General features: G+C 42.3%; 1 protein-coding gene across 2 annotated transcripts in view; it reads right to left on the reverse strand.

Moving 5' to 3' along the window:
* LOC135482655 (developmentally-regulated GTP-binding protein 1) overlaps positions 1-17675 on the reverse strand; it is a 520179-nt gene that overhangs the window by 314481 nt on the left and 188023 nt on the right. For both annotated transcript variants that reach the window (XR_010446249.1, XM_064762906.1), the window contains exons 8-9: positions 10839-10961; positions 10474-10569 (exon numbers count right to left, since the gene is read on the reverse strand). Coding sequence is in view for 1 of the 2 variants with exons in the window: in XM_064762906.1 (XP_064618976.1) it covers positions 10474-10569; positions 10839-10961 (219 nt within the window). In the remaining variant the exon portion in view is untranslated. The remainder of the gene's footprint in view (positions 1-10473; positions 10570-10838; positions 10962-17675) is intronic.

A 17675-nucleotide genomic window follows, 5' to 3' on the forward strand; every position in this document is an offset into this window, starting at 1 on the left:
AACATTATTCAGTCGTTAGGGTTGCCATCGACTAAACGCAGGACTGCACTATTACTGTATATGAGCTGTAAACTGTATGATCCTTAATTTGATATTTTGGGTGATGTCCCTTTACACAATAACTGCTTTTAAAATCAATTAAAGATTTTTAACGCATTTGATATGAATTAATATTACTAACTATCAAGTGGGATTGTCGTTCGACATTGACTGTTGAACAGTCATGCTATATTAGCTTCATGAATTAGAACCTTTCGCCAAAATTCATGTGTGCAAGCTTTATATTTTTTTTGTAATTCATTTCTTATTTTTGAGGATAATTTCGACATGTTCTTTTAGAGTATTACGTCATTGAATTTCTCAATTCTTTCATGAGTGCGGTGCAAGTTAAATATCTCAATTTGTTGTCATTGGACAAGCTGTTTTGGTGGCCTAGTGGATACACTCTCTGCCTTAACCCTTTCACCGCCATAGTCGTCATATTCCGACCACACGGCTGGGCGCCAATATTTCAACCTTGAACTTCAGTTCACTCCTATATTACGAGAGGGCTCTCCCTGATTTTCGTCTGCATAGTGCAAGGTAAAGGAAGGCCACAGCCTCACACAGTTGCAGTAGAAAGTTTTTTGCATTTTACCAAATCAATCTATTCGTGAAAATTCCGAAAATGGTGTGCAGAAGAAAAATTAGTTGAAATGAAGTTGTTGCAATAATAGCAGATAGCGATTCTGAGGAGGAATGACGCATACGGGTTTTTTTTATCACTGCTTGCCTCAGATATCTTCTTCACATTGCTGCTAAAAAAAGTTGAACAAAAATTAAATTTTTTACCAAAAAAACAACTTTATTGCATAAAGTAAAAAATCGCATTCTTACCAAAAAATTACCAAGCTTTTCACAATTACAAAACCTCATGATAATTCTGTCACGTTGATCACATACACTACTATAGATGTTAGAAATGCTATATAAAGCTGCTTCACTTGTTTTCAGTCCTCACTAAATATCTGAGGACATCATACGACGTCACTTAACGTCACTGTGGCGTCATTCTTTCGTTGCAATGTTTTGGATCGGACAACTTCAGTTCTGTCTCGAGAAATCTAATTTAGTGTGATATTCCTCGAAGCAACCTTCTTCAATGTGATGGCCTGGCTGATCTGGGCATGTTTTACAGATCCTTCTACCTTTGGCATAGCAGACTCGGCAGTCCTTGTTGGGATGCTTGTTCCCACTCCCCGCAGCATATGGTTTCCTCATAGCGAAGTGTCTCCCAGTTAGCCTACCAACAGGGTTTTGTCTCACTACACTACGATTGAGACGAGGGCTGTTGGCCAGTAGGGAGCCAGTCACGATGTGAATGAACCCAAGGAAATTTAACTTGTTTTTTGCCTCTTGAAGTTCGTAAAGTTTCTGGGCATTCAGGGTACACTGCAGAAGAAGGCGCAGTACCAGCTTCCTGTACCACTTGTATGTTTTCCTCAGAACAGGAACACCATGCAGTTGTTGATCCACCATGTCTACGCCACCCATGTGTTTATTGTAGGCCAGGATACAACTTGGCTTTATGATTATGTCGCCATGTCTGTCTCTTTTACCACATGGCGCAACGGTAGATGGATGAGCAGTGGTGCGGATACAAACAAGCTTTTGCTGGTTGTTTGCCTTGTTCTGCATTGCCCTGAATGTCACAGCTAAGCAATGACGTTCAACATTCTCATAGCAGGCTGATTGACCTTTTTCAAGGACAGAGTTTGCGCATTCACGAGAGTAATTGACATGACCAGATTTGATTGTCCCACAAACATATGTGTCATGTTCAAGCAAGTGCATTGCAAGTTTTGAGGATGAATAGTAGTTGTCGGTGTACAAACAATGTCCCTGACCAAGGTATGGCTCAATGAGATTAGCCGGAATGCGTTCGGTTATGGACATTTTTGCATTCGGATCATCATCTCCAATCATTTCGGTCCCACAGTACACCATGAAAGAAAGTGTGATGCCATGAGAGGATCGAAGTTCATACAGCTTGATACCAAATCTTGCCCTTTGTATTCCGATAAATTGTCCGAACGCCAAACGCCCCTTGTACAAAGCAAGTGATTCATCGACACTCAGGTCCTTACCTGGTGAATGTCACCCAGGCGTCCACGGATCATTTCGATGACTGGCCTCACTTTATGGAGTCTGTCCCTGTCAGGGTCTGCAGCATCGAAATTTGGGTCCTCATTATCTGCGACGTGAAAGAACTTGAGAAGCAATAGTAACTGGTCCCTCACCATTGTCTGGCCATATATGGGAGTGGAGAAAAGTTCATCAGTCGACCAGTACAGATGCATACAAGGCTTGTGAACTAAAGCCATTAGGAATAGCATGCAAAGAAATGTTTTCATTTCATTATGATTTGTCTCTACCCAATCGTGAACCCGCGAGCGAGAATCTCGGGCCAGTCTCACCTGATTTGCAGCCATGTACTGTCGTGCGTACCTGTTTGTCTCCCTCACAAAGTGTTCCATGAACAGATCAGTACAGTACAAATTGAAAAGTCAACGGGGTCAGTGATGTCCCCCAATCTGATTTTCAACCTTTCCTGACCAGTGAAGGGGATGTCTCAGGGTACGAAATTGGCATCACATCTCTGCCATTTCTATTCTGGCAAAATGTTCCGACGTCTACCACGCCCCGGTCCATGACCCCTGCCACGGGCACGGGCACATCCACGAGCCTGACCTTGTGCATCAGGCAGAGGATCATCATAACCAGAATTCTCATTGTCATCTGGGGGATTGTCATGTTCAGAAGGGGGCTCGAAACCAGGAATAGCATGCAAAGAAATGTTTTCATTTCCTTAGGATTTGTCTCTACCCAATCGTGTACCCGTAAACTTTGTACTGCTTCTTTGTCCAAGCTCGCCATGACGCCAAAAGAATATCCTTGGCGATCTCCCTGAGTTGTTCGTAATCATCGATCGACTTCCCACCAACACTGCCACCAGTGGCATGCTCAGCAGCCTGCTGACCTTGTTCTGGTTTGGGTGTCTGCTACAAAGTAGAATAGGGGAGTCAATAAGTAACCTGCTTACCGTGGTAAACTAGGGTTGTGTTGGCCACAAGGGGAACACAATGATAGCAACTACCCCTTCTGCCTCAATTTTCTGAAGCATTTTTCCCAGAAGGCAGAACGGTGGCAAGGCGTATACAAACTGACCCTGCCATTACACCAAGAAAGCTTTAAAATTGAGACGCGATGCAAATAGATCGATCTTTGGCATACGCCAAGTACAGCAGATGCTCCTGAAGACCTAAGTGTCTATTGACCATTCACATTTGTGATGATAAGTCCTGTTCTGAGCATCAGCTCTCACATTCAACGCTTCTGGCAGGTAGGAGGCTGTGACAACCCCCCCCCTCCCCCATCCAATGAGGGATGCATCTGACGTAAGTATGACGTCAGGAGGTTTCCTGCAGATCGGTGCTGATGTGTTGGAGCTGTTATCTCTCCACCAGACCAGGTCATCTTTACAAATCTGGGGTATATTAAACCTAGCCTCAAAATCATCCCAACCCAAACATAAGGCTTTGGTCTTGAAGTTATCTAGGCCCTGATAGTACAACTGTCCAAACTCCACCGCCTGGAAGCTGGCTATCATTAACCCGATGGCTTCTGCAAACCTTCTTATATGTGGTCTACCCTGCCAGTTCAAGATTTGCTGCACGACAGTCAGGAACTTGTGAATTCTCTCACTGGTTAGCGTCACATTCGTTAATACTGAGTTGATGATAAAACCAAGGAAAGTCCTCTGTTGGGCAGGCCAAAATCGTGATTTAATAGGATGCACAACCCATCACGACTTATTTGATTAATCAACTGTATCAATGTCATTGTCTTCACAGCTGCTCCCACTGCCAACTAGAAAGGGGTCATAATACCCTTCTTCAACATAGACTGAATTTTCTCATCTATGCGCTTATGCTTATCAGGTTCAAACACGTAGGGCTTGGGGATACACTGCTGTTTAGGAATTTGGTCAAACTCCAGGGCAACCCCTGAAATCTGTTGAAGCAGTTTCGCATCAGATGTCATAGTTCTCCAAAAAGGAATGAACTTCTGAATCCTGCCTTCTTGGAAATTGACCACAGCGAGTTCAGCTTGCCTAATGATACTTTCCACAATCTTATCATACTTACCTACCCTGACTACCTCTTCTGCTGTGCAGCATTGGGTTGGTTCTTGTCTTTGTTTTGGTACTTCGCCTGTTACGCCGGTAGGCTCTTTGTCAGTCCCCTGACCCCCGTTTGCGGTAACCGGCACCAGCTTGCCCCCGGCCACCATAACTGCCACCTCTCTGTTGGTATCCCTGCCTATAATGTTGTTTATGGAAGGGTGCACTGGACAACTTTTGAGCTGAAGCTTTAGCGCGAGGTCCAAGGCACAGTCTTGAGTTTTTCAACCTCTACAATGTCTTTCATATTCTGCTGCAGATCACCGCCAAATAGTAAAGCTGATTCCTCCTTCACCTTGCTTGCAAGTTTCTGCGCTCTGATAGCAATCTCTTGATGCTCTGACGCCCGAGTCCATTCAATTCGTGCAAATCATTGCCTGCAATAGCCAATGCATCCATGGCAATCCTAATGGCCATCCCCGTATCAGCCAGCTTCTTACCGATTCTCGCTTCATATAGAATGTCTACCAGCTTTACCAACGGGAGCACACTTTTGACGAACTTAGTGCTCACTTTACTCATTGCACTGTCAACCATCCTAGGGGACTGGTTAATGGGGTCCAAAATCTCCTCGTTTACTCTTGGATTCACCAGGCTGGCACAATTCTGCGGCCTGAAATACTTTTTACACAAAGTCTTTGCCTGCTCGTCCTGCATCCGATTGGCAAACGTGTTATTAATGAGTTATCCAAACTTGTCAGAAATGGGGTCCAACTTCCTCATCTTGGGCCTTCTGAGCTTGCATCAACTCAAGCAGGAGTGGGTTGTCTTCCAAAATATCCGCTTCTGAGCCCTCAGACTCAGAATCCAGCAGCTTATCCAGCTCCATATTCAAGTCCTCTCTCTAAGATTCTCCGTTCTCATCCTCGAGGAAGTCTTCAACATGATCCGCTGCTTGTCTTAGGCTTTTGCTAGCACTAACACGACCAAAAAGAGGCTCAATCTGCCCTGACTCGGCCTTCCTCTTTATTCTTCCTCCATCAGCAGCACTGCCAGTGGCAGATGAATGATATGCTGCAGCCCCCTGCTTCATGTGCATTGGTGCACTGCTTGTACACGCAGTGCTAGTGTTGGGCACCACCACCATGGGGTTCATGGGCTTCAATGCGGCCGGCAACACAGTCCTATGCTCACCATCACATGGTGCAGGCAACGGCATTTTATCCCGCTTCAGTTGCTTAACCGGCTTCAGCCTCAGCTTTTCCTTCTTCGAGCGAAAAAATTGCATCTGCATTGCATCACTCGTCATATTGCTTGTATACGCAAAAAAAGTGCCAGAAAATTCCCCACAACTCGTCTGGAGGACGCACAGACACCCGTTTCTAAAACGAGGCTCCACAAACAGATCAACATTAACCCGTAATAACGAGTAATTTAGTGGAAAACCGCAGTTCCCCTAGATCTAAGGATACTAACCTATAAGGAAAAAGTGCCACTTTTTCGCCTCAGAAAAGAGAAGATGGCAAATATCATGAAAAAACATATCATCAAAATAAAAATGTTACTTCCATCTTGGATCTTGGTGACGAATTGCATTATTGCTCGATCTGCATGCGCATCTCATGTAATCTCATAATGTAGTCATCTGTTAGGTAGAACTGCACATCAGCTTTCATTGTCAGTAATGTAGTGACAGGTCCGAGAGCGAGGGTTACCCGGTGGCTCCAGACCAAGGGATCACAGGAGGCTGTGATTCAATAGACCAAAACTAAGAAATCATGTTGTTGAATGTTTATGAGTTGAAACAGAATGATGTAACAGTTTATTTCAGAAACAAGAGGCCCACGGGCCTGGCACTCAGCTGGATGACCCCATAGTAATAACATAGGACTGAGGGTGTAAAGTAGTAAATATCGGCTTTATACTACTGTTTGAAGGTCAAGAGAACACGTTATACCACTAAAATTTCCAATGCAGAGCTGCCAACTGGATGAAATATGACTGAACTAATCATCGATGGTATGAAAATATTACAGGAGGCAACGGAAGATATCCCTAGTTCAGTATGTTGTATCGGTAGCTTTACAGACAAGAAGTGTCAGAGAGGATGTGACTTCTCCATGGACAACTGTAGTATGTCCAGGCTGGGTTGTACGTGCTGTAACCAAGGATACAAAATGCTGTCTGCAATTGAGAGGTATCCTGATAACAGCGGTCAAAATAAATAGAAATGACCAGTTTGGTACTAACACCACTGTCATTTTTTTTAATAAGGAAAAGATTACAGGAGTCAACAAAATTAACTTTATTGAGAGAAATTGACCTATCCTGCAGGTGATTGGAATTTACAAAGGGTCGTTTTTCATGACATTGTGCTCCACTGCATATCCCCAGTGAGTCGATCGGGAACTCATTTTTTTTTTACTAGCATTATACCCGTGGCACAGACAGGTTCAAATGGGCTATATTTTGAATAGATTGAATTGTGATGAAAATCTAATGCAATAAAGGAGCAATATCGAAGAGACAAATTAATCAAACCCTACCTGTGGCATGCTGTATGCGTGCATAAAATGTATATCAATTGGTCCGATAGAGATGATTAGGTAAAGTCAATATGCCTCGTTCCTTAGTCAGCAATATGCCCCTTTTTATACGGAGAAGAAGAAGGAGAACTCAGATAGGCCTTCACATGTCAGCTTCCAAATGGCTCGAACCAACTGTAATATCACTACTATAACTTTAAAATGCGTGCTCCTCGTACATGTAGCAATGTCTCGGGCAAGGCACTTATTCGACAGGCAAGCTAGAAGTTCAGCACCGTGAGCAGCTCCTTGATAAGTCCATGTCAGGTTCAGCGGGCCACTTCAGATACATCAACTTCAAGTATTGAAAGGTGTGGTGAGCACATAAAAAGACCATGGTCACCTTAATTTGAAAATCCCTTCATAATCAAGGGCTAGCTCTGACTAAAACAGCACCCATAAACAATAGACCACCAATTTGACCCCAGCTCCTAACTGTGGGAAAACCCAAGTCCAGCAACCAAAAGTACCAAAAATACATTTTTGTTTACATTTGAACTGCACACATGCGTTTGTTTACAATTTCATTTGCCGCGAAATCTCGAAAATCAGGTGACCTGCAATCGTGGATTGAAAATAACATTAACCTGGGTTCAGCAGGTCAGCAGGTAAACCGGCTGTTCCAATCATCCCCCTACAGCCAGCTGTTCAAAAGATAATGTTATTCACCTCACAGGGAGTGCAGGAAATTGATTAAGCCCCTGCATAACTTAACAGCAATGGCTTGGCTTCTGTGAGTGGTAAGGAGAATTGACAGTGTCCGATTAAAAATCCCTCATTACTGCACCGCTGAAGTAAATTTTTGAATGAAACGGCCAGGGGCCATTGTGCTCACCGTATAGATATTTGGTGCTTTGGAATTCATCCTGGTTAAGTAACATTGTACATGTATAGAATATAGGTGAAACCAAAGTCGGTATGACATGTGATGTATCGTTGCTTGGAGTAAGTACCATAAGAATATCATCAAAAACAAGTCCCTAACAAATGAGATATTGCACTTTTTACCTATTTTAGTTTTGGCCTCCTGGTGGCCAAGTTGAGTACCAGATCAGATCGAAATTCGGTGTCCGAGGTTACATGACTTAGGGAGTCATTGATGTAGGGAGTCACGTGCACCAAATTTCAAGTTCATACCTCTAGTGGTTAAGAAACGTGCAATAGTTACACTCAAACGACCAATTTACGCCATTTGACCTCTGTGACCTTGAAAAGCAGGTCAAATCAAAAACTCATATGATATGTGATGTATCCTTGCGAGGAGAACCTACCATAAAAATTTTATTGAAAACAAATGACTAATAAGCGAGATATCACACTTTCTAGGTTTTCACTTTTGGCCACCTGGTGGCCAAGTTGAGAATCAGACCGGACTGAAATTGAAAGTCAGAGGCCAGCTGACCTAGGGGGTCCTTTGTACAAAGTCTCAAGTTCATAGCCTTAGGGGTTAACAAACGTGCCACAGTTACGCTCAAATGGCCAATTTAAGCCATTTGACCTCTGTGACCTTGACAAGTACGTCAAATCAAAAACCCGTATCATATGTCATGTATCCTTGCTAAGAGTATCTACCATACTCTTTTTACTAAAAACTAATGAGTAACAAGCGAGATATGGCACTATTCAATTTTTTGGTTTTGGCCCCCTGGTGGCCAAGTTAAGAATCAGACCGGAATGAAAATCAGTGTCACAGGTCATCTGACCGAGGGGGGTCATGCGTACCACGTTTGAAGTTCATAGCTTTAGTGGTTAAGAAACGTGCCATAGTAACACACAAACAGCCAATTCACACCATTTGACCTCTGTGACCTTGAAAATAAGGTCAAATCAAAAACCCGTATGATATGTGATGTACCGTTGCTCTGAGTACCTACCATAAAAATAAACTTGAAAACAAGTCATTATAAAGCGAGATATAGCACTTTTTCCTTTTTTTAGTTTTGGCCCCCTGGTGGCCAAGTCGAGAATCAGATCAGACCGAAATTCGGTGTCAGAGGTTATATGATGTAGGGAGTCATGTTTACAAAATTTCAAGTTCATAGCTTTATTGGTAAAGAAACGTGCCACAGTTAAGCGTTAATGGCCAATTTACGCCATTTGACCTCTATGACCTTGACAAGTACGTCTAATTTAAAACCTGTATGATATATAATGTATCCTTGCTAGGGGTACCTACCATAAAAGTTTCAGCAAAAAGAAATCAGTAATAAGGGAGATATTGCACTTTTTAAGTTTTTGGTTAAAGCCGCCTGGTGGCCAAGTCAAGAATCAGACCGGAGTGAAATTCAGTGTCAGGGTACATATGACCTTGAGAATGATGTATATAAAGTTTCAGGTACATAGCACAAGCGGTTAAGAAACGTGCCACACAAGATACGGACGAAGACGGACGACGACGACGGACAACAGGGCTATCGTATAGACTCCCCTAACGGTGAGCCAACAAAACCAAGACGTTGCATCAGGGTAAGGTGTCACCACCATTCATGCAAAATTTCAAGGCGATCCCACGCCTCTGTGACTTTATTCGTCCCCCTACCAGTATTATTATATAGATTTAGACCAGCGATGACGTCATTTCTGGTGATTCCCTACGTTGTCCAATGAGCGCTTTTTAAAGTGTGCCATTTGGCATGCATTAGCATGCAATGTATTTTATCAGCGCTGCCAATTGCTGAACAGAATGCCGTAGCTCCGTCAATTTTGAATCAATTTTATGGGAGTAACATTATTGTGTTGCTTGGAATGTCTACTTTTTACTCATGTAAGAATCGTAGTACTAAAAACTAAAATGCAAACAGAATCATGCCGATTCACTGCAGAACATGAGGCCCAAGGGCCTGGCGCTCAGCTGAAATACATGGGTTATACAATGTAAAAAACATTGAAAGTACCTGGTAGGTCTCTTTCAACCACAATTTCTTTACATATTGATATGCCTATATCATGCATATATACCAAAGTAAAAAGACTCTGGGACAAATAATGACAAAACATGCCACTTATTGGTGAAATTTAAGAGCTTGAGCCCTTTGACCTTAATGAGTAGGTCAAATTGAAAACCTGGGTGATATGTAATGGAGACGTATTAGACACACCAACCATTTGGTAACTCTAGCTGCAGCCAAAAGCTTAAATATGGCAAAATATGATTCCAAGATGGCCACATGCCAAGAGAAAAAGAAAGAAAATGTATCATATAAGTGAAAAACGAAAACAAATGTTTTGCCCTGAAGTGGGATAGAACACACACCTTGGGAATAATACAAGAGCAGGAAATTCAAATTAAGTTTAAACTAGGTAAACACAGTTTTTTTCATTTGTAACGCAAACTGTTAGTAACAATCAAAACTATATTTTATATCAAAACCTACTAGCAAGCGACAAAAAAATTATTCATAATTTACGCCTTGACCCCGTGATGAGAAGAATTTTCTGTCGGGGGCATTTTCTTGGCTGTTCGTCCTCATGGCCAGATTTGAAGTGCCTAGGTCTTGCCCCATGTTGACGGATGGAGGGACAGACACCATTCTAAATAGTTATTTTACCAGATCTGCTGACTTGCGTCAGCTGAACTAAAAAATCTTTCAGATGCAAATGGCAAAAGTGCACAATTCACCTCCAAAATCTTGTTTGACAACTGGACTACACTGAAGGGAAGACAAGATAACTTTCTGTTCACCACTTGTTTAAAATCAAAGAAAGAAGAGTTAACTTTGTACTTACTTTTTCACAATTTGCACGACATCCTCATCTGCAAGGACATGTTCCTTTCCCACCTTCTGAGGCTGATGTTTCACCGATGATCCCCAAACAAGAGCACTGGGAAGAAAAGTTAATCATTATTAACAGTAACAATCCAAAACACAATAGCTCTGAAGGAGATGCTGTTCAAGCGCAAATAGTATTTACGATTTACAATCTGCACATGTGCAAATGTTCTTATCAAAGTAATTTCTGAGAAGGGAAAAAATAAATACAGGCCATTTAAGGTGAAAATACTTGAAATTGCTAGAACAGCCCTCTGGGACATATCCTGGGGTTGATATACCGGTATGAGAATTCTGGACAAACTCAATATGGCTACATACTGCTTGAATTCCTTCAAGATGGCTTTGTGAATTTTGAGACAAAAATCTTCCACTGTTGTCGATCCAGCTTTCAAGACTACAGGTGATGTGTAATCTGGAAGCTGACCTTTCGGTTTGGTATAACTGGAATAGAGAATTGAACATAGTTGGCACTAAATTTAGATCAGGCAAAAGCGCGCCTTTAGCGAATAACACAAACTTGGCCACAACCACTTGAAGAGGCCCCACTGACCCAACAATGCCTCAATAAATCAGTCTCTAGATAATTGCCAGTGTACTACCTGTGGCTTTCATACACGAACCAGTGGATTCCTTGTGCTTTAAATTTGACCATATGGTTGCTAACATCTTGGTGACATATCTAGGTGCTGCTTTTTACCACAGAAATGACATCTAGAGGCAATTACAAGCACAATGATATGTCACATGATGGATTTATATCTATGGGATGTTTCCAGTGGCATGATGCTTGTCCAGCCTTGAGTACTCTTCACAATCCTTCAAAAAGCATGACTTTGAATGGAAATGCAGATTTGGCCACAACGATTTGAAGATGCCCCAGTGATAAAACAGTGACCCCCACTGGGTGTGGCGTCAGATTTGCCCCTCAAGTGGGATGCATGGCATGTGCTGGATTGATCCTAATAACAAATGTGGACATTAGATACAAAGACCTACAAAGTTGGTAGATAGAAACCTAGAGAAGGTATCTAGGGTACAATTCAGGCATTTAGTGGATGTTTCGAGTAATAGGGGTGCCAACTTTGACACCACCCAGACCCCACAAATGGTCAAAAATAACACCAAAATTGCCTGACTGGAGATCAAGATGCGGGCTCATATATCATGCAAAGGAGATTTTTTTAGGCACATGAGCTGACCTTCATAAGATAGCCATATTATATATATATTTTTTGCAGGTTCATGGTCAAAAGTGTACCCAATCGAAGTTTTATTTTGCTACACATGTATATGGCCAAAAAACAAACGGATGAAATTAGTCCTCGTTCAACTTTGAAAAACCTTGCCCAATGCCTCGGACGCATGTTCACATATGAGCCACAACAGATGGTTGTTCCAAAGTCACAGAAGATGGCCACATAAAAATCACCAAAGCATCCTCTGTACGTGGAAACTACGATCATGACGTTAAATTAATTAGTATTTGGAGCAGGACAGGCCCATTCATATCCATGGAAATGGCATGCATCTGAAAAACTATATCCTAGGGAGCACAAAACGCACCTTGTACCAACTGGCTAGTGAGGCTATGAAAAGTGCTCCGCCCCACCAAATGGCGATGGCAGATTCCGTGGTATTGTATAAGCTCCGAACAGGTGAGCTAAAACATAGGCCAAATTAACATCTGTATTATATGAGATGTATCTCTGCTAGAGGTACCTGCCATCAAATTGTTACAGGGTATTGATACTGAATCCATAATCGGCGAGATATCACACTTTTTATGTTTTTAATTTTGGTTCTAGGAGGCAAAACCACAAGAATAAGACCACACCGAAATTTAGTGTCAGACCTTGGGGATAACATGTACAAAGTTTTAAGTCAACAGCTCTGGTGGTTAAGAAACCTACAACCAAAATGTAACGATGAAAAAAACCGACCGAAATACGGATGGACTACAACGGATACTGTGCATGGGGTAGACTCCATGTTTTGGTGAGCCTTGAACATGAATGAAAAAGCCTGAGGACTAGTACTCACCATATCATTAAATCAATATTTGGTAAAGCCTCAGATTTGGCCGACTGGTGGCCAAGTGATGATTCAGAACAGAACATGAAACAGAATGGAATAGTAAAGAAGGAAGCTGAGGATACACCAAGGTTGCCGAATGATGTTGTTGTGAAAATTTACCGACCCCAAATCTGCCATGGTTAGTAAGTCACGGGTAATTTTGGGGTTTAAGGTCACGGGTAATTTTGGGGTTTAAGGTCACAGGGTCAAAGTCAAAGGTCATCCGTCAGTTGGCCATCTTGAATGCGAGATACGCGATTATCAAACTTGCCCTTGATATTCACCCAATACACATGCACGCCGAATATGAAATGTCTATGAGAACGGGCCCCAACCGTAGTTCCTAAATGAAAAGGCCAGGGGCCATTGTGCTCACCGTAATGATATTTGGTGGTAAGGAATTCATGCTGGTTAAGAAACATGCTACATGTATGGTATAAAGATCAAAATCAACTTCATTATGACATGTGATACAAGCAGAAAAGTGACGTAGGCCCAATTGGCCTGACAAAGGATGATCGCGATCTTACTAAAGTTCCTGAATTGCGTGTCGAAGGTTCGATATGGGACGGCCAGACGTCCGGTACTTGGGCAGATCGGCTAAAATTGAATGTGGAAACCCAGGCAAATTCGCTCAGGCACATTTACACCAACTCCCCTCGCCGCAATTCTCCAAAGATTGTACGTGGTGGTAGGGGGAGAGGGCGCGGGAGTCTAAGTCAGCAGACTTCCAATATGACGTATCTTGCAGCACAGCCGGTGCTGAAGTTAGGGGGTAGTTCCTCCTCGATAGATGCATGCAGTGTCGACACCGAAGATTTTCGGAAGCCACGTCACGAGGTTAAGAAAGCGGAAGGAAAAGAGGAAACAGAGTGTTATCACTGGAAAATCGTCCAGTTCTATGCAGATACGAGGAGGACCCGAAGCAGAACGTCATTTATTCATATCTCGTCTCCACAAGGACACAAAAGACGCCGAGCTTGAGAGACACATTTTGTCAAATGATTTCGATGTCAGGTCTCTTGAATGTATATCGCACCCAGACTCCAAATACAAGTCGTATAAGCTCTCCGTGCCGAAATCTCAGTACGGCAGACTTTTCGATGAGACAATCTGGCCCGAAGGGGTTCAGGTGAGAAAGTATGTGTATGTCCCGCCCCAGAGGGTGGCTGCGTCAAATAGCAATTAGGACGAATAATGGATATCACATTCTACTACTTTTTACTGTTTTTAATCATGGCAGTTGGTTCATCTGTTCAAAACGAAATGACAGGCAGAGTCGCCGCAGATCTTCAGAACACGGGAACGTTTGGCAATAGGCCTTGCAGATTATCTATTGCAACATACAACTCTCAGGGCTCAGGACCGGGGAGGATTGCATACATAAACGAACTACTGGAGAAACATTCTTTTGTGTTCGTGCAGGAGCATTGGCTGTTTATGAGTGAAATTTCGAGATATGAGAGTTTATTGGATAATGCCACGGTCTATGCCACTTCGGGCATGATCGAATCGGAATACCTTCGTGGGAGACCGTACGGTGGCGCGGCCATCGTATGGAGCAACTGCTTTAAACAGAAAGTTGTGCGCATACCAAGCGGGTCAAAAAGAGTTTGTGCTGTTTTTCTTGACAGTCAGAAGGGTTTACTGTGTTGTGTATACATGCCAAACGAGAGAGAACACGTTGAATATAGAGAAGTGCTTGAGTATCTATCAGAATTACTTGTAAGGTATGATCCAAATAGAATTGTAATAGGTGGGGATTTCAATGTTGATATTACGAGAGCTGATGACACAAACCTTAGGGCATATAAGAGCTTCATCGAAAGGGAATCGTTGCGCATTGGAACGGACTTCAAGGATGTTGATTACACATTTGAGAGTAAAATAAGCGGGGCAAGGTCGAAACTTGATTACTTTTTGGTATCTGAAGGTGTGTTTAATACACTATCGTTACATGAGGTCCACCACGACGTTGATAACACATCTGACCACTCATCCTGTCACTAATCTGTAATGTGCCAGTTGAGTTTGTCGAGGTTGAGGATAACTCTTATGTAAACGGTGGTCTCATGTGGTATAAAGCTTCTGACATTGAGATTGAAAATTATAAAGTAACATTAGATAGGTTAATACAGGGAATTCATATTCCTGATTCACTTACAGCCTGTGATAATTATTTCTGTGAAAATCATAAGAATGATATTGAACTCTTGTACCAGCACATTGTTGATGCATGTGTATCCGCAGCGGATAATACTATCCCACGACGTACCTGTGGGACCAAAGCGACTGATTGTCAACAACGTCAGCAAGGGTGGAACGAAATAGTTAAGCCTGCCAGAGACAAGGCCATTTTCTGGCATAATATTTGCAAAAGTATAGGGGCACCGAGACATGGTGTTGTCGCTGACATCAGAAGAACAACCCGTGCTAAATATCACTACGAGGTCAGAGCTCTCAAGAAAGCTTAAAAACAAGCTGACAGCAACCGCTTAGCCGAATCACTTGCTGAGTCCGATAGTCAGTCGTTTTGGTCCAGAGTGAATAGGATGAAGGGTAAATCATCTTCTTGTGCCAAAATGGTGGATGATAAGGTCGATAAGACCGAGATAGCGAATGTTTTTGCTGAAAAGTATGAGAGACTGTATTCCTCGGTCTCGTATGAAGAGGATGAAATGAGGGCACTGATGGAGGATATAAATGCTAGGATTGGGTCCCCTGAACACGGGGATAAATGTGGAAATTATGTTGTAACTACGAACGAAGTGAAGAATGCAATCCTGCTTCTGAATAAAGGGAAGCATGGGGGTGATCTTTCTCTTTATACGGACCATTTTATCAACAGTAATGATTCACTTAAGGAGAAACTGGCCATACTTTTCAGCGCAATGATTGTTCATGCTTATGTACCTTTGCGTATGAAAGAGTCCACGATATTGCCAATTCCAAAAGATAAACGTAAATCACTGTGTAACTCAGACAACTACAGAGGGATTGCTCTGAGCAGCATTTTAGGAAAGGTACTAGATAATATTCTGCTTGTAAAATACAAAGACGTGTTCTCATCCAGTAGCATGCAGTTTGGTTTCAAAAAGAAAATGTCCACTACTCAATGTACCTTCGTATTGAACGAAACAATACAGTATTACAGAAACAGAGGGTCTGGGGTGTATACTATGCTACTTGATGCATCCAAGGCATTCGACAGGGTGAACTATATCAAACTTTTCAAACTTTTGTTAAAATGAAATGGCCAGGGCCATTGTGCTCACCTCATGTGGAGGAAAGATGGATAAAGAGCATGGTATTGTGTCATGTAGTGTTAGGTTTGATGTAGGTCCAAGCAATTACAATTTCCCCAAAATGGCCAATTTACAGTACATTCGACCTCTGTGACCTTGAAAAGTAGGTCAAATCAAAGAAGACCCGGGTGACACATTGAATGGTTGTAAGAATTAGATGTACCTATGATATAAAATTGATGCCAATCGGGCAAGTAATACTAGGAATAATGGCATTTTGAAGAATTTAGGATTTGGCCCCCTCCCTGGAGGCCAAACGGCAAATCAGATCGCACCAAACTTCGGTACCTGAGATCACCTGACCAAGGGGTACATGTGTACTTAATTTGTGATCAATAGTCATTGCAGTTAAGAAACGTGCCATAGTTACGGCCTGACGGCGAATTTACGCCATTTGACCTCTGTGACCTTGACAAGAAGGTCAAATTAAAAACCTGTGTGACATATACTGTATGGTGGTTAGATGTACCCATGATATCAAATTGGTGGCAATCGGGCAAGAAGTTAAGGAATAATCACATTTTTAAGGTCTTTGGATTTTGCCCCCTGGTGGTCAAGTGGTGAACCATATTGGACCAAACTTCGGTCCCTGCGATCACCTGACTAAGGGGTAAATGTGTACCAAATTTGGTATCAATAGTCATTGCAGTTTAGAAACGTGCCATCGTTACATCCTAACGGCCAATTTACACCATTTGACCTCTGTGACCTTGAAAAGGAGGTCAAATCAAAAACCCGGAGGATATATGATGCACCTTTGCTAGAAGTACCTACCATATTTTTTTCAAAATTTCCCGACTACTATTAAGGGAGATATTGCATATTTTCACTTTTAACGGTTGGCCCCCTGGTGGCCAAACCATGAAACGAATCGGACCGAAACTTGGTCTCCAAGGTCTCATTACATAAGGGTACATGTGTACCAAGTTTCAACTCAATAGCTCTAACAGTTACGAAACGTGCCCTGCTAACGGACGACGGACAACGACGACGATGACGGACGACGGACGCCACGGTATGGGATAAGCTCACCTCTGCTAAGAGGTGAGCTAAAAAGGGTGTGTAGCGTGGCGGAAATGTGTCCGAAAAATTTTTAATTTGCCATATCTGACCCACAGGAACCTGCTTCCTCTGATCTGTGTTGATACACCATTTGACATACAGCTGTATGCACGCTTCGTTAAATTCATGTACTCGGTTCTAAATAGCGAAAACGAGAGATGTGGCCAGTTGGCACTCGAGGGTAGTAGATCTACGGTATCAAAAAACATTGCAATACTATGTGAGAAAGCGAACTGTTGTAGAGATGACGGATGTAATGTAGATGTAAGACGACTTGAAAATGTAGATCAGTCAGTCAAGGACAATGCGGGTGTTATAAGAGACTTGGTCATTATGAAGGAAGAAAGGAACTTTAAAATTCTGGAGAAGGAAGAGATTGAGTTTATCTTGGCTGATCTGTGTGTGGGGTAGGGTAAATATCAAGGTGTTCTGTTCTCTTTTGTTGTAGCACATCACTTTGTATCTGCACTTGCACCTTTTGATTGTACTTGTTGGTACGATTAAAGAACTATAATATAATAATATATCCTTGCTTGGAGTAACTACCATAAAAATATTATTGAAAACATGTCACTAATAAACGAGATATTGCAGTATTTACCCTTTTAAGTTTTGGGCACCTGGTGGCCAAGTCGAAAATCTTATTTGACCGAAAATTTGTGGTCAGAAGTTATCTGACCTTAAGGGTCATGTGTACAAAGTTTCATGTTGTTAG

Source organism: Lineus longissimus, chromosome 2, assembly GCF_910592395.1.
Source record: "Lineus longissimus chromosome 2, tnLinLong1.2, whole genome shotgun sequence".
NCBI classification, from domain to species: Eukaryota; Metazoa; Nemertea; class Pilidiophora; order Heteronemertea; family Lineidae; genus Lineus; species Lineus longissimus.